Here is an 18,484-nt window from a genome sequence, read left to right as displayed (position 1 = left end):
TGCTTCGTTCCTCCCCGAAAGATTCAGAGATACCTATGCAACTCGGGGCCTCCGTGTCCCCCCAACAACGTAGAGAATTCCGCAGGAAGAATGGTCTCTGCTTCTACTGTGGGGACGACAAGCATCAAGTGAACAACTGTCCTAAGCGTAAGGTTGCAGCCAGAGAACTTCCGCGTCTAAGTGATCATCGGGGAGGTCACTTGGGCGCACAGGTATTTCCCGTAAATATGAAACGTACTAAGATCTTGCTTCCCTTTCAGGTCTCTTTTGGTGGTAGGTCTGCTACCGGCAGTGCTTTCGTGGATTCAGGGTCCTCTACTAATATCATGTCTGTGGAATTTGCTATGTCCCTTGCTATGCCTCTTATTGATTTGCCTAAACCTGTCCCGGTAGTGGGTATCGATGCCACTCCTCTTGCTAATGGTTATTTTACACAGCATACCCCTGTTTTTGAACTCCTTGTTGGCTCCATGCATTTGGAGCAATGCTCTGTACTGTTGATGCAGGGATTATCGTACGATTTGGTTCTAGGTCTTCCCTGGTTGCAGTTGCATAATCCTACGTTTGACTGGAATACTGGGGAGCTAACCAAATGGGGTAATGAATGTTGTACGTCATGTTTTTCTGTTAATTCTATTTCTCCCCCTAAGGAGGCGAATACGCTACCTGAGTTTGTTCAGGACTTCGCTGATGTTTTCTCTAGGGAGGCCTCCGAAGTGTTACCTCCTCATAGAGAATACGATTGCGCTATCGAATTGGTACCAGGAGCTAAGCTTCCTAAGGGTAGGATATTTAATCTTTCTTGTCCCGAACGTGAAGCTATGAGAGTGTATATCCAGGAATCCCTGGCCAAGGGTTACATTCGTCCCTCTTCTTCTCCGGTAGGTGCTGGCTTCTTCTTTGTGGGGAAGAAGGATGGTGGTCTTAGGCCATGCATTGACTACCGTAGCCTGAATAAGGTCACGGTAAGGAACCAGTATCCCCTTCCTTTGATTCCTGATCTCTTTAATCAGGTTCAGGGGGCCCAATGGTTTTCTAAATTGGATCTACGGGGGGCGTATAACCTTATTCGCATCAAAGAGGGGGATGAGTGGAAGACTGCGTTTAACACGCCCGAAGGCCATTTCGAATACCTCGTCATGCCCTTTGGGTTGTGTAATGCCCCTGCGGTCTTCCAGAATTTCATAAATGAGATTTTGAGAAATTACCTGGGGATTTTTCTGGTAGTGTACCTTGATGACATACTGGTGTTTTCCAAGGACTGGTCCTCCCACGTGGAGCATGTCAGGAAGGTGCTCCAGGTCCTTCGGGAAAATAAACTGTTTGCCAAAACCGAAAAATGTGTGTTTGGGGTACAGGAGATTCCATTTTTGGGTCAAATCCTCACTCCTCATGAATTCCGCATGGACCCCGCCAAGGTTCAGGCTGTGGCGGAATGGGTCCAACCTGCCTCCCTGAAGGCGTTACAGTGTTTTTTGGGGTTTGCTAATTACTACAGGAAATTTATTGCTAACTTCTCGGTCATCGCTAAGCCCCTTACGGACCTCACTCGCAAAGGTGCTGATCTCCTCCACTGGCCTCCTGAGGCTGTCCAGGCTTTTGAGGTCCTTAAGAAGTGCTTTGTCTCGGCCCCGGTGCTGGTTCAGCCCAACCAAATGGAGCCATTTATCGTGGAAGTTGACGCATCTGAGGTGGGAGTGGGGGCTGTCTTGTCCCAGGGTACCAGGTCCCTCACTCATCTCCGCCCCTGTGCCTACTTCTCCAGGAAGTTTTCGCCAACTGAAAGTAACTATGATATTGGCAACCGCGAACTCTTAGCCATTAAATGGGCATTTGAAGAGTGGCGCCACTTCCTGGAGGGGGCTAGGCACCAGGTAACGGTCCTTACCGACCACAAGAATCTGGTTTTCCTAGAATCTGCCCGGAGGCTAAACCCGAGACAAGCTCGATGGGCGTTATTTTTTACCAGATTCAATTTTTTGGTTACCTATAGGGCTGGGTCTAAAAATATTAAGGCTGATGCACTGTCGCGTAGCTTCATGGCCAGCCCTCCTTCGGAGGAAGATCCTGCTTGTATTTTGCCTCCAGGTATAATCATTTCCTCGATCGATTCTGATTTAGTCTCTGAAATTGCTGCTGATCAAGGTGCAGCTCCCGGGAACCTTCCTGAGAACAAGCTGTTTGTTCCCCTGCAATTCCGGCTAAGGGTACTTAGGGAAAATCATGACTCCGCACTATCTGGCCATCCAGGCATCCTGGGTACCAAACACCTCATTACCAGAAATTATTGGTGGCCTGGGTTGCCTAAAGACGTTAAGGCCTACGTCGCCGCTTCTGAGGTTTGTGCTAGGTCCAAGACTCCCAGGTCCCGACCAGCGGGCTTACTGCGTTCGTTGCCCATTCCCCAGAGACCTTGGACACATATCTCCATGGATTTTATCACCGATTTACCTCCATCCCAAGGCAAGTCGGTGGTGTGGGTGGTGGTGGACCGCTTCAGTAAGATGTGCCACTTTGTGCCCCTCAAGAAACTACCCAACGCCAAAACGTTGGCTACCTTGTTTGTCAAACACATCCTGCGTCTCCATGGGGTCCCTGTCAATATTGTTTCGGACAGAGGGGTACAATTTGTTTCATTGTTTTGGAGAGCCTTCTGTATGAAGTTGGGGATTGATCTGTCCTTCTCCTCTGCCTTCCATCCTGAAACCAATGGCCAAACGGAGAGGACTAATCAATCTCTAGAACAATACTTAAGGTGTTTTGTCTCTGACTGTCAATTTGATTGGGTCTCTTTCATTCCCCTCGCCGAATTTTCCCTTAATAACCGGGTCAGTAACTCGTCAGGGGTCTCTCCTTTTTTTTGTAATTTTGGGTTTAATCCACGGTTCTCCTCCGTTTCACCTGGTAGTTCCAACAATCCTGAGGTAGAGGTCATTCATCGGGAACTGTGCACAGTCTGGGCCCAGGTTCAGAAAAACCTAGAGGTGTCCCAGAGCGTACAAAAAACTCAGGCTGATAAAAAACGTTCTGATAACCCCCTGTTTATGGTCGGGGATCTGGTGTGGTTGTCGTCTAGGAACTTGCGTCTCAAGGTTCCGTCCAAGAAGTTTGCTCCCCGGTTTATTGGGCCGTATAAGGTCATTGAGGTCCTCAATCCTGTCTCCTTCCGGCTGGAGTTACCCCCGTCTTTTCGGATACACGACGTGTTTCATGCCTCCCTCCTCAAACGCTGCTCCCCGTCCTTGGCTCCCTCGAGGAGACCTCCTGTTCCCATCCTCACCCCGGAGGGGGTGGAATTCGAGGTGGCCAGGATTGTGGACAGCAAGATGGTCCAAGGCTCCCTCCAGTACCTGGTCCATTGGAGAGGATACGGGCCCGAGGAGAGGACTTGGGTACCCGCCCGGGATGTTCATGCTGGGGTATTGGTCAGGAGGTTCCACCTGCGTTTCCCCAGTAAGCCAGGTCCACTTAGAAAGGGTCCGGTGGCCCCTCATAAAAGGGGGGGTACTGTAAAGGATCTGCCAGGCACAGCAGGGTTAACTCCCAGAACTAATCAGTCAGCACCTGAGAATACATCCCTGAGACTGACTCCTGCTTCCACCATTCAGGCTGGCAGGCTTAGGAGTGGGAGAGCCTATCGTAACCTGGCCAGACTCAGCTAGCTCCCGCCCTCGGTCTATTTAAGCCTGCACTTCCTGTCCCTCTGTGCTTGTTATTGCTTTTGTTTCTTTCCTTGTGGTTTCCTGGCCCAGCTACAGCTCCTGCTATTTTTGATCCTGCTCCATACCGACCCTGGCTTACCGACTACTCTTCTGCTTTTCGTTTTGTACCTCGCACACTCCTGGCTTGACTCGGCTCGTTCACCACTCTGGTTGCTCACGGTGTTGCCGTGGGCAACGGCCCCTTTTCCTTGCTTGTGTTCCTTGTATGTTTGTCGTGTTTGTCGTGCACTTACTGAGCGCAGGGACTGCCGCCCAGTTGTACCCCGTCGCCTAGGGCGGGTCGTTGCAAGTAGGCAGGGACAGAGTGGCGGGTAGATTAGGGCTCACTTGTCCGTCTCCCTACCCCCTGCCATTACACTGTGTTAGAGATTTTTTTTTATTACAAATGAATTTCGGCAAAAAAATTCTAAAATTTCACCTCTACTTTGCTTTAATTCCTGTGAAACGCATAAAGGGTTAAGAGACTGTGAATGCTGTTTTGAAGACTTTAAGGGGTGCAGTTTTTAAAATGGGGTGATTTATGGGGACTTATATATTATCTAATATATAAGTCCCTCAAAGTCACTTCAGAACTGAACTGGTCCCTGAAAAAATAGCTTTTTGAAATTTTCTTGAATATGTGAGAAATTGCTGCTAAAGTTCTAAACCTTGTAACGTAAATAAAAGGACATTCAAAAAATGATGCAAACATAAAGTAGACATATGGGAAATGTTAACTAGTGGCTATTTTGTGTGGTATTACTATCGGTATTACAAGCAGATACATTTAAATTTTTAAAAAAATTCTATTTTCGGCAAATTTCTCAAAATTTTGGTGTTTTCACAAATAAATATTACATTTGTCGACAACATTTTTTCACTAACATAAAGTACAATATGTCACGACAAAACAATCTCAGAATCGCTTGGACAGGTAAAAGCATTCCCAAGTTATTACCACATAAATTAACACGTCAGATTTGAAAAAATTGGCTGTGACACAAGGTCAAAACAGGCTGCGTGAAAAACGCAATACCGTGTTCAAAACTATTTTATACTGATCCGTGGAAAAATACTGAAAACACTGTATACAAAATAATTTAAATATTAAATACTGCATCTTAGAAAGAGGCCTATAAGGTATTGTCATGGAGGTAACTCTTATCTAAATAGAAGTCGGACCAGCGATCAGCTGACCGCAATAGGCCTGGCTTCTCTAAAGCCTGGTAATCACCTGTAATAGCCAAGGGAAGCCGCGTCTAGCCTTACTTTTCTCCTAGAGCGGCCATGCAGGGTAAATGTAGTATTACATGGCGGCTATTGTAATCCATGGATTGGTCATGTTTCACTCCCTCATAGAAGGGGGGTCCCAAACGGGGGGCCACCCATATGCCATAAAAGGGCATATGAAAAGCCATCGTCTTCATGAGACAACCCCCTCAACGGGGTTGTACCAGAATAGACAATTATTTACTATTCACATTTTTTAACCCAAATTTTTTTTAAACTGGAAAACCCCTTTCAATATAAAATGCTAATTAATGAATCAATTAATACTGTAGTCTCTAACTTGTGGTTCTCCAGTTATTGTAGCTATCAGGGCATGCTGGGAGGTGTAGTTTTGCAACAACTGAAGAGTCACAGGTTGGAGACCACTTAATACATACATCAAAGGTCATAATTTATTAATGGAAAAGTTTTTCCACTTACCGCTTTTTCCCCTAAAGCTTTTTTTATATTTAAGCGAACTTTGAAGGCTCCTGGAGCATCTGGAAATTAAAAAACATATAAATAACAAGCCCTGAAATAATTTCACAATGTAGTAATATATTGTTTCAGATCAAAGAAATATTATGTAAATGGAAAAAGGAAACACTGCCCGCTTGCACAATCCTCAGTGTACACAGCTGCCCTTTACTTTTAATGTTGATCCCATCATAGCGAAAGAGATTTAACAGATTAATTAACATCATGGTACAATTAGTACTAATGATCTGAATCCATAGCAACCAATCATTATGTGACTCTCTTAGTCTGATTTAGGCTGGTACGACAAATCCCATTGTTGATCTTGTTTGTACCATGTCATACAGGAGCATGGGTGAAAGGAAAGATAGAAAAAAAAAAAGTGAAAACTAAAAAAAACCTAAAGGACTAAATAAATGACGCAAATAAATAATATTATAACTAATACATGTCAATAGTAATTCTCCATTTATATGTCTGTGTTAGATAAGTTGCACTACATAGACTCTACTTATCTATTCCTGCAGGAACAGTCTGTCACAGATCATTTTTAGGGTACGTTCACACAGCCTATTTTCAGACGTAATTTGGGCATATTTCGCCTCGAATTACGCCTGAAAAGACGGCTCCATTACGCCTGCGAACATCTGCCCACTGCTTGCAATGGGTTTTACGATGTTCTGTTCGGACGAGGTGTAATTTTACGCGTCGCTGTCAAAAAACGGCACGTAAAAAGACGCCCGCGTCAAAGTGCATGTCACTTCTTTGGACGTTTTTTGAGCCGTTTTTCATTGACTCCATTGAAAAACAGCTCCAATTACGTCCGTAATGGACGCCGCGAAATACGCGAGTACTTGCAAAAACGACTGAAATTCAGGAGCTGTTTTCACCTGAACACAGCTCCGTAATTTCAGGCGAATTTGTTAAGACGTGTGAACATACCCTTCTATGAAGTTTCTTCTCTAACTACTGATTGATTGACATGTAGCACTCCCTCTTTCTTCACGGCTGGAATCACTAGAGCTGTTTTTGATGCAGTTTTTTTTTAGCCAAGCACTGAAGTGGATACAAAAGTGATCAGACAGACCAATCTTTCCTATATGTTTTGGTTCACAAAACTGCATCAAATGCTGCACCAGAAACTGCATATGTAACCGAAGCCTAAGGGTATGTTCACACGGCGGGGGTCCGTAACGGCTGAAATTACGGGGATGTTTCAGCCTGAAAACATCCCCGTAATTTCAGCCGTACCGGCATGTGCAGGCGCTTGAACGCCGCGTCAATTACGGCCGTAATTAGCGCTGCTATTCATTGGAGTCAATGAATAGCGGCTCCAATTACGGCCAAAGAAGTGACAGGTCACTTCTTCTACGCGGGCGTCTATTTACGCGCCGTCATTTGACAGCGGCGCGTAAATATACGCCTCGTGTGAACAGACAAACGTCTGCCCATTGCTTTCAATGGGCAGATGTTTGTCAGCGCTATTGAGGCGCTATTTTCAGACGTAATTCGGGGCAAAAACGCCCGAATTACGTCCGTAAATAGGCCGTGTGAACATACCCTAAGAAGAGATCCTTCAGCAGTTGCAGTGTGTATTGAACACCAGCTGCTGCATAACAAAAATACAGCTAAAACACGTTTTTTGTGAAAAGTATTAGGCCCTGTTCACAGTTTTTTGGTGCTGCTTTTGAGACGGAAACTGCGTCGGAATCAGCGCCAAAGAGCGAAATTGCCCCCCCATTGATTTCAATGGGAGACAGAGGCGTTTTTTTTTCCGCGGGCGGCTGTTAGCCACTCACAAGGAAAAAAAGCAGCATGTCCTTTGCCGCAATTTCCGGCTCTGATCAGCCATTGAATCAATGGGAGGCAGAAAAACCCTGCGGCGCTAGTTTCCGAGCATTTTTGCGTTTTTTGCCAGCGGTCCTTGCATTAGCTTCACTGGTCATGGGTGAAAAACACCACAAGAACCGTGGCAAGAAACTCTGTGTGAACAGGGCATTAGTGTGTTTCATATCAAAGGGGTTTTCCCATCAGACATTTATGACATATCCACTGAAAATGTCATAAATGTCAGATGCAGGTCCCACCTCTGGGACCCGCAACTATCTCTAGAACTGGGCCTCCCAAACCCTGTTCTACCGCTCTATGTTCCCACTGACGCGTGTGATTTCCGGACATGTTAGCTGAAAACAGCATAGCTCGCTGAGCTATGCTGTTTACGTAACTCCCATAGTAGTGAATGGCAGTTACGGAAACAACGTAGTATGCGAGCTATGCTGTTTCCGTAACCGCCATTCACTGCTGCCATTTTGTCATAATTTGGCGAAAAGACTCAAATTTTACTTTTAACAATCAGTTTTTTCCTCGTAAAAGTAGTAAAACATAAAAAAACTATATAAATTTGGTATCGCCGTAATCGTATTGACCCGTAGAATAAAGTTAACATGCCATTTTTACTGCACAGTGAACGCCGTAAAAACGAAACCCCCCAAAAGATTGAGGAATTGCTGTTTTTCTCCTATTCCACCCCACAAAAAATTATTTTCCAGCTTCTCGCTACATTATTTGGTACAATAAATGGTGCTGTGAAAATCTACAACTAACATGCCCTCATATGGCTTTATAGACTAAAAAATAAAAAAGTTATGGCTTTTGAAAGGTGGGGAGGAAAAAACGAAAGTGAAAATCCGAAAAATGTCTGCGGTGGGAAGGGGTTTACACTCTGTAGAACCAGCATGGAAATCTGCAACAAAATCCACAAAGAAATCTTGCAATGGATAAAATCTGCAGCAGAAATCTGCAACAAATAGGACAGGCTGTGGAATCTAACATGTCTAGAATCTGCAGCAGATCTTTTACTTAGGGGGGATTCACACGAGCGTGATTTGGCAGCGTGTAGGGCGCGTGGTTTTCGCGCGGCACGCAATGCCCTATAGAAGTCTATGGGGCAGTACACACAGTCCGTGTATTTTGCGCAGCGTTTGTTCGCTGCGCAAAATACGCGACAGGTTCAATAACTCTGCGTATTTCACGCATCACGCACCCATTGAAGTCAATGGGTGCGTGAAAACCACGCATGTCGCACGGAAGCACTTCCGTGCGAACTGCGTGTTTGCGCAACAGCTGTCAAAAGGATGAATGGAAACAGAAAAGCACCACGTGCTTTTCTGTTTCCAAGCATCCAAACGGAGTGTCTTTGCGAGGAGCGAACCCCGACAACCGAAGCTAACTTCACCGGGTTCGGCCAAACTCGTTTTGGCCGAACCCGGCCAAAAAATTTCCGGTCCGCGACGTCGGGAGACATTCACTGTGCATGGTGATGAAAGAGTTAAACTGTTTCAGCACCATGGACAGTGACTTGTGATCCCAAAATACATGAACCTGTAAAAAAAAAACGAAGTTCTAACTTACCGATTACTCCTGTCTCCTTCCTGCAGTCCGACCTCCCGGGATGACACTTCAGTTCAAGTGACAGCTCCAGCCAATCACAGGCCAAGCACAGGCTGCAGCCAATCACAGGCTGCAGCGGTCACTTGGACTGCCGCGTCATCCAGGGAGGTGGGGCCCGATGTCAAGAGAGGCGCGTCACCATGGACGCGTCACCAAGGACGCGTCACCAAGGCAACGGCCGGGAAGTTCTCGGTAAGTAGGAACTTTATCTTTTTTTTTACATGTTTTTCGCTGTTGTGTTCGGCATTCACTGTCGAGGGTGCTGAAAGATTTAGCTCTTTCAGCACCTTGGACAGTGACGGGCATCGACAAGCCTCATCTCTATGATGCCGGCTGCGCGAAAATCACGCAGCCGCGCATCAGACACGCATGACACACGCAGCTGTCAATTGTTTTTTGCGCTCGCAAAACGCCGCGTTGTTTGCGTGCGCAAAAACGCAACGTTCGTGTGAATCTGCCCTTAAATGGCGTTTATGGAAACCACAGTCAGTTACATTGTACTGTACTTTGTTGTGGAATTTCAATGACGATTCCGTGACTGAAATTTAGAAAAAAATCTGTGAAATGTGAACCTGTTCTCTTCAAAAAAAGGCTCGACAGTAGCGGAGAAGGATATTATAACGTACAGCGTAATTTACCCCTGCTATATATCATAAAGAATATTAGGAGCCACCTTGGAACTCTCACGTTTTTATGTGGTCACAGAACTCCAATGTGACATCTAATATTCTTCTAATATACGGTAGGGAGCACATTATCTGATATATACAAATAAGGACATTGTAAAATCGAAAAATAATCCTAAAAAAAAAAATCTTTCTTTTAAGCAAAATTTTCATTCTTTTCCTATATTTTGTAGCTTGTAGTTATGTCAATTAATATATGCACACATTAAGCAAATGTATCATTTCACTATGTATTCATTTCATAAAGGCTGGGGTTAGTGCCACAATTGTACTCTTAAATCCAGACGGACTGCAGTCTAATATTACTACATTTTTAGACCTTCTCTACCGACATTGGGAGCAGTTGCCTATAGCAACCAATTAGGTTGCAGTTTTCATTTTCCAAAGACCCTCTGAAAAATGAGAGCTGGAATCTGATTGGTTGCTGTTGACAACTGCTCCATTTTTGCTTTGGCACTAGTTATTATAAATCTTTCCCAAATGAAACACAAATACAATATTCTCTACATAAAGATACAGTTATTATGCCCACCTTCCGTCAGTGCCATACAATCAGTTGTTGTCATTTACCTGGTCTGCAGAGTTCTGGTAAAGCAATGCCGAACAAAGGTAAAATCAGAAATACAGTTTTTCCCAGCATCCTTGTAGAATGAAAATCCTTAAAGAAAAAGAACGGCAGGTCGCTGAAAAGCCGTCTTAAAAACTTTGCCTGGGAAAAAGGCTTAATTATTAATCTCCTCTTCTGCAGCCAAATGATCTGTAAAAGCCATGTTTTTCTAGCCATTTGTCATTTGATATTGGACATTAATTATACAAATTATTTGCATTTGTTCCGTGCACCCGTATTGGCGAACAATCATTAAGAAAAATGACGACGCAATCGGTCATGTTGTATAAGCGAAAATATATGAATACGATAAGGCTACAGCGCATTTCCTCACTACACACAAACTGCTTCTGCATAAAGAGCAACAAAAAAAGAAAAAAAGAGTGTGTCATAGTGTAATAGATTAATAAAAAAAAAAGGGAGGTATAGTTTTTGTGCCATATCCGCGCAACTTTTGTAGTATGTAAGCTGCTGCCGTCTCACAACTACGGACACTGAACACCGCAGAAGTCGGAGAAATGCTCCAAACTTTGCAAAACTGGGTTACCACCAGGGTCACTGCTTTAATGGAGTACAAGTCACTTAGAAGATGCGTATAAAGGTTTTTATTTTTGATAATACGTAGAGTACTGTGCACCTATGTGTTTCGGGACTGGACTAGTCCCTTCTTCAGGATTAGAACGCTGTATACAGGTAAGTACAGATTGAACACATTCACAGTAGCATAAGAAAAAAAGACCACAGACAGCGGTACGATTAACCCCATAAGGACAGGGCCAATTATGGCCTTGAGGACCAGAACAATTACTTGATTTTTTCCTCTTTGCATCACAGCGCTCATAACGATTTTATTTTTTGTTCGATGTCGCAGTATGAGACTCTATTTTTTTGTGAGACGAGTTGCACTTAATGTAGGTGCCATTTTTTGGTACATTTACATTATTGTTTAAATTATTTTAATTTTTATTTTGGCAAAAATGCTGAAATGCTGCAGCTTTTATTTTTATTTACAGCATACACCGACCGATGGTTACTTTACGATTATAAAATGTTATTTTATGCTTTGATACTTAAATTTAATAAAGTATATTTATTGTAAAAAATGTGCATTTGTGTGTATTTTTTTTACAATTTTTTTTTATGTAACATAACTTTTTTTTTTAATTCATTTTAAATTTAATTCCGTAGGGGGATTTATAATTATTTATTTTTTTTTAACTACTATGCACTGGCATGCAGTTGTGTGCAAAAGTTTTAGGCAGCTGTGGAAAAATGCTGCAAAGTAAGAATGCTTTAAAAAAAACAAAGAAAACAAAGTGAATTAACAGAAGAGAAATTTAAATCAAAATCGATATTTATTGTGACCACCCTTTGCCTTCAAAACAGCATCAATTCTTCTAGGTACACTTGAACACAGTTTTTGAAGGAACTCGGCAGGGAGGTTATACCAGTGGCGTAACTACCGCTGTAGCAGCCGCAGCGGCTGCTACGGGGCCCGCGGCATGAGGGGGCCCGTGTCGCCCGCCGGCACGGGCCCCCACCATGGCCGGAGGCTCCGCTAGCTACCGCGGTGGCTACTACAGCGCGACGCCACTAAACACTATGGCAGAGCAGGGAGGTATCTCCCCGCTCTGCCATTAAAGGGGTTGTTCCTACAAAAGACATGTATCCCCTATCCACAGGATAGGGGATACATGTGTGATCGCTTGCAGCGATAGGGAGAACGGGGGACCGAAAGTCCCCTGAAGTTCTCCATCACAAACCTCGGACTTCCGGGGTCTGTGTCGGCAGCTCAGTAGAAATGAATGGAGCGCCGGTCGCGCTTGTGCGTATGCGTGACCAGCGCCCCTTTCATTTTTATTGAGCTGCGCAGACTCCAGAAGTCAGAGGTTAGTCATGGAGAACTTCAGGGGACTTTCGGTCCCCCGTTCTCCCTATCGCTGCCAGCGATCACACATGTATCCCCTATCCTGTGGATAGGGAATACATGTCTTTTGTAGGACACACTATAGGTCGGATTTTTTTTGGGGGGTTGGGGCTGTATGGCGTTACCTACAGGGGGGGCTGTATAGCGTTACCTACAGGGGGGGGCTGTATAGCGTTACCTACAGGGGGGGCTGTATGGTGTTGCCTACAGTGGGGGCTGTATGGCGTTACCTACAGGGGGAGGTATGGCGTTATCTACAGGGGGGAGGTATGGCGTTATCTACAGGGGGGGCTGTATGGCGTTATCTACAGGGGGCTGTATGGCGTTATCTACAGGGGGGGCTGTATGGCGTTACCTACAGGGGGGCTGTATGGCGTTACCTACAGGGGGGGCTGTATGGCGTTACCTACAGGGGGGGCTGTATGGCGTTATCTACAGGGGGCTGTATGGCGTTATCTACAGGGGGGCTGTATGGCGTTATCTACAGGGGGGCTGTATGGCGTTATATACCGGGGTGGGCTGTATGGCGTTACCTACAGGGGGGGCTGTATGGCGTTACCTACAGGGGGGGCTGTATGGCGTTATCTACAGGGGGCTGTATGGCGTTATCTACAAGGGGGCTGTATGGCGTTATCTACAGGGGGATGTATGGCACTATCTACAGGGGGGCTGTATGGCGTTCTCCACAGTGGGGTCTGTATGGCGTTTTCTACAGGGGGGGGCTGTAAAAAATGCACTATCTACAAGGGGGGGGTTGTGTGACACTCAGGGGAGGGGAGCCCCAGTCAAAAGTTTGCTATGGGGCCCAGTCTTTCCTAGTTACGCCCCTTGGTTATACCAAACATCTAGGAGAACTAACCACAGATCTTCTGTGGATGTAGGATTCCTCAAAATCTTCTGTCTCTTCATGCAATCCCAGACAGACTCAATGATGAGGTTTCTCTGATCTCTGCCATTAGATCAGGGCTGTGTACTACAGCTGCAAGTGTGCCCGTGCTTCAGCATGACGAGTACGCTCTTCATAATGCGGCAATGTCCTGCCACTCATGGCGAGCATACATGTCATGTGTTGTCAACCAGTAAATGGGATGGATTTCAGGGCAAAGGACTCCCATCCAACATAAACGCACATTGAAACAATAATACAATAACCACAAGTATGTGTAAAATGCTTTTTATAGAGTGCAATTATATATTTAAAAGACATACATAGTAATAATAATACACAGAAACGATAACTAAAAAACATTAACTGAGGCAGATGTACTACTGTGTGTCGGTCTAGAAAGTATTGCACATTTTGGTGCAAATTAGCTCAATTTTGACGTTTGCACTTCACTTAAAAGGGGTGTGGCTTAGAAGGAAAGGGCATGGCTCAAAATGCACCAATGTGCGCCAAAAAACGGACACAAAATTCTGGCTCAAAATAAGACAAATCAAAAGTTGTATAAGAGAAAAAAGTGTCTTAGGCTATGTTCACACCTGCGTTGGGTTGTTCGTTTGTACTACTCCGTCAGAGGAGAACAAAGGAATAACAGGAGCAACGGTTCCGTTGCATAACGGACACCGCCGGCGGCTGATGGAACCCATTGACTGCGCTATTGTCTCCGGTAATATCGGCCGGATCTGCCTGCGACGCAGATGTGAACACGGCCTTAGTTTTTTTTATTTTTTATTAAACGGATGCTAAAGTGTATGGTGCACCAGGATGCTTATCCTGTAACATCCTATTGCCATAGACATGAATTGTACAGAAAAAGGGTATGTGCACACGATAACTGGCTTTTACGTCTGAAATTACAGACTGTTTTCAGGAAGAAAACAGCTCCGTCGTTTCAGACCTAAATGCTCCTCCTCGCATTTTGCGAGCTGTCATTGAATTCCGTAATCTTGAGTTGTTCTTTATTGAATTCAATGAAGAACGGCTCAAATTACGTTTGAAAGAAGTGTCCTGCATATAATGTATAGAAGTGCCCTGCACTTCTTTGACGAGGCAGTCATTTTACGCGTCGTTGTTTGACAGCTGTCAAACGATGACGCGTAAATTACAGGTCGTCTGCACAGTACGTCGGCAAACCCATTCAAATGAATGGGCAGATGTTTGCCGACGTATTGTAGCCCTATTTTCAGACATAAAATGAGGCATAATACGTCTCGTTTACGTCTGAAACTAGGTCGTGTGAACCCAGCCAAACAAATCCGTCAGGATCCTGTTGCTCAACAGGTCAGAAGAAAGTCTCCTCTTGTCTATCCTGTTGAAAAAAACGGATACAGAGACAAATGGACACTTTAAACAATGACGGAGACCCATTTTAAAACCGATACATCCGTTAACGTTAAATAAGGACTTATTTACACTAATGCCTTTTTCGTCCTTATGCTGTCTGTTTTAACAACGGAGAGCACACTGGCCCATACTAATCAAAGGGGCTTTTCACACATCCTTTTTTGTTCACGGAGCGTTTGCGCGTTGCGAGAAACTCACTGCATGTCCTTTTCTGGTCTATTTTTGCAAACCATACTTGCCCATTGAAGTCTATGGGTGGGTTTAAAAATGCGGATAGCACATAGACGACATCTGTGTGCTGTCCGTTTTTCACTGATTTGTTGCTAAAGAAATGCCGAAAAAAAGAAGAGTGAACCCAGGAAGGACTTGCAGAGGTGAAAAATGTATTTGCAGATACAAAACGGACGTGCTCGTGTGAATAAAGCCCAGGTGATTCTCTTGATAAAGCTTACAGATTTCTAGCTGCTGAATGTATATAAGGAATTGCCATATTTACCATTGCTGTATACAGCAGGAATATATATAAGCAATATGTACAGCCAGCCGGATGCTGTAAAAGGAACATACACATGATCGCAAGAGTGTCGGGAACATCCTAAATTGTACAAATTGTATTCGCACATCAGTTAATTAGCAGCCAAACAATATGCTGAGTATATGATCAGTCATAGGTGATACATTAACAGCAGCGAGTAATGTGGCTACATAATACGCGCTGTGAACAAACATTAACCACATGTACGAACTGCATAAGTAAATAATACAACAAGGAATCCGGCGCTGAACTGGTTAACACACTGCTAGGGCTTTTACATGTGTCTTTAGGCTACTTTTTGCTCAGTATGGCACGTTTTAAGGGGAGATTGTTTGTACGAAGGGTTTCTAAGTTTGCCACTTTTTATCGAATATATATGACTAGCTAATCCATTAAATATGGGCGGCATACCGTAGGTCACTGAGAAATCGGTCGATGTATGGCATCACTTGAAACAGATAAAGTCTTACCATAAACTGTACCCCACTCATTCTAAAAAGGTGCATTTACATTTTTATGATATATGTATACAGCAATGGAGGACTGAATAGAAAAGGGGAGAAAAGAAGACCACCAATGGCTGCCAACTGTGTGGAATAAACTTGTTATTACATATGCAGGACAAATAAGAAGGGGCTTTTCTATAAAATCCTATGAACTCTAGTCACAGTGGTTGTACAATGAATTTAAAGAGGCTCTGTCATCACATTATAAGTGCTCTATCTTCTACATAAGGAGATCGGCGCTATAATGTAGGTGACAGCAGTGCTTTTTTATTTAGAAAAACGATCTATTTTTACCACGTTAGGAGCGATTTTAGATTTATGCTAATTTGTTTCCGAATGCCCAACTGGGCGTGTTTTTACTTTAGACCAAGTGGGCGTTGTACAGAGGAGTGTATGACGCTGACCAATCAGTGACCAATCAGTGACATGCACTTCTCTCCATTCATTTACTCCGCGCATAGTGACACTGCGTTGTTCACTATCTGCTGTCTTATACTGACATATTAACATTACTGAAGTGTTTAGACAGTGAATAGACATTCCTTCCAGCCAGGACGGGATGTCTATTCACAATCCCGACACTTCGTTAACGTTTCTGTGGTACTTACAGAAGAGCAAAGCGTTATCTCACTGTAACCGGTCATTTACAGCGTGATCTCGCGAGATTACGCTTTGCTCTGCTGTAAGTACCACAGAAACGTTAACGAAGTGTCGGTACTGTGAATAGACATTGCGTCCTGGCTGGAAGGAATGTCTATTCACGGTCAAGACGCTTCAGTAACGTTAATGTGTTAGTATAAGACAGCACATACTGATCTAGCAGGATCCCTATGCGCTGAGGAAATTAATGGAGAGAAGTGCATGACGCCGATTGGTCACTGATTGGTCAGCGTCATACACTCCTCTGTACAACTCCCACTTGATCTAAAGTAAAAACACAGCCAGTTGGGCATTAACCCCTTAACGACCGGCGTATAGTGTTTTTACGTCGGTCGTTTAGGGTAGTTCTTCTGAAGTGTCGGCTTTTCACATCGGCACTTCAGAAGAACTTTTCTGGCATCGTGCGGGGAACTCCTGAAGACCGGGCTGCTGGTAACAGCCTCGGGCTTCAGGGCAACAATCGGAGCCCACTAGCAGTGTTCTCCGATCATATTTAACCGCTCAGATGCGGCACTCAATAGCAAGTGCCGCATCTGAGTGGTTTGGAAGGGAGGGGGCCGCATTGGAGTGGTTTTCGCGGGCATTGCATAATCTGCCTCTGAAGCCAAGGCTGTTAGCAACAGCCTTGGCTTCAGAGTGATGATCAGAGACCAATAACAATGGTCTCCATTCATGTGATCACTGTGAGAACCATTCACAGTGATCACAAAATGTAAACAAAGTGTTTTTCTTCCCTCGTCTCTCTGTCTCTCCTCACACTTGTTACTTTGTATGAGAAGAGACGGAGAGAGAATTGTGAATCAATGACACTAAATTACTAAAAATCTAATATATAAACTTCAATTGTATACCTAGGCTAGGGTTATCCTTAGGGTTAGTCTAGGGTTATTCTAGATTCTATTCTAGGTTTAGTCTAGAGTTAGTCTAGGCTTAGCCTAGGTTTAGTTTAGTCTAGGATTAGCGTGTAGCGTACGTGTGTGACGTCTGTGTATTTTTTTTGTGTAAAAAAAAAAGTTTAAGAAAAATATATGTAAAAAGTTTTATAGTCTACGTGTTTGTTCGACATCAGTTTTTTGTGGAGCGTGCTTTTGTGACGTCCGTGTATTTTTGTCTGTGAAAAAAAAAAAAAGTAAAGAAAAAAGAATAAATTTGTCTGCGTGTGCGTCTGGTTACAGTCTTTGTTGTACGTGTGTGTAATTACAATGTCCCATAGAAGGTTCACAGTGGAAGAGGCATACGCCATGTTAATTTCTGACTCTGATGAAAGTGATACAGAAACCGCGTCTGAGGTAGAAATGTTGTCTACCAGTGATAGCGACGACAGTGATACGCTTTCTGCAAATGCAAGTGTCGCTGCAGAGTCCACAAGCACAGGGCATGTCGCAGAAGTACCACAAAACATGGCCTACTCTATTCGCCCAGAATATATTGAGTGGGTACCCACAGAGTCATTTTCCCCTAATATCCCAGAATTTATTGCCACACCAGGGATAAATATTAATGTGGACAATTTTACAGCCCTCGATTTTTTAAAAATATTTATTACAGATGAACTATTGGAGCTGGTTGTTAACCTAAACCAATCTGTATGCGTGCCAATTCTTTGCTGAAAAGCCAACGTCGTCCTATGCAAAGCAGTGGCACCCCACAAATACTGGCGAACTTAAAAAAAATGTTGGGGCTCATCCTCAACATGGGGTTAGTGAAAAAGCCCTCAATCCGGTCATATTGGGCAACAAGCCCTACACATGCCACACGTGTTTTTCCAGCCGTTATGACAAGAAGCAGATATGAGGTGCTTAATGCGCTTCCTTCATTTTAACGACAATCACCAGGCCCCCCCCCTCCCCCCGTAGTGATCCAGGCCGTGACCGCCTGTATAAAATAAGGCCTCTGATAAAAATTTTGGAGGAGCCATTTATGCCGGTGTACAACCCCGAAAAAAACCTAGCGGTGGATGAATCGCTCATGAGTTATAAAGGTAGGCTCTCATTCCGCCAGTACATCCCCTCAAAGAGAGCAAAATATGGGGTTAAAATCTACAAGCTCTGTGAGAGGGGTACAGGCTACACATCTGCCTTTAGAATCTTTGAAGGCAAAGACCGTGATATTAACCCCCCAGGATGTCCCAGTGAGCTAGGATGCAGTGGCAAAATAGTCTGGGACTTGATGCAGCCTCTGCTGAATAAGGCTGGGTTCACACGAGCACATTAACGTCCGTAACGGACGGACGTATTTCGGCCGGAAGTCCTGGACCGAACTCAGTGCAGGGAGCCGGGCTCCTAGCATCATAGTTATGTACGATGCTAGGAGTCCCTGCCTCTCCGTGGAACTACTGTCCCGTACTGAAAACATGATTACAGTACGGGACAGTTGTCC

At 44.4% G+C, this 18,484-nt stretch overlaps 1 protein-coding gene across 2 annotated transcripts in view; it reads right to left on the bottom strand.

The window, feature by feature from the left end:
- CLTRN (collectrin, amino acid transport regulator) overlaps positions 1 to 18,484 on the bottom strand; it is a 96,184-nt gene that overhangs the window by 60,337 nt on the left and 17,363 nt on the right. Inside the window, exons 2-3 of one of the 2 annotated variants that reach the window (XM_075850881.1) lie at positions 10,154 to 10,241; positions 5,412 to 5,470 (exon numbers count right to left, since the gene is read on the bottom strand). In XM_075850881.1, the coding sequence (XP_075706996.1) occupies positions 5,412 to 5,470; positions 10,154 to 10,223 (129 nt within the window). In that variant the 5' untranslated portion in view covers positions 10,224 to 10,241. The remainder of the gene's footprint in view (positions 1 to 5,411; positions 5,471 to 10,153; positions 10,242 to 18,484) is intronic. The other variant, XM_075850882.1, reaches the window with a different exon arrangement.

Source organism: Rhinoderma darwinii, chromosome 2 (genome assembly GCF_050947455.1).
Source record: "Rhinoderma darwinii isolate aRhiDar2 chromosome 2, aRhiDar2.hap1, whole genome shotgun sequence".
Lineage (NCBI taxonomy): Eukaryota > Metazoa > Chordata > Amphibia > Anura > Rhinodermatidae > Rhinoderma > Rhinoderma darwinii.
This window is presented reverse-complemented; position numbering and strand designations above follow the sequence as displayed.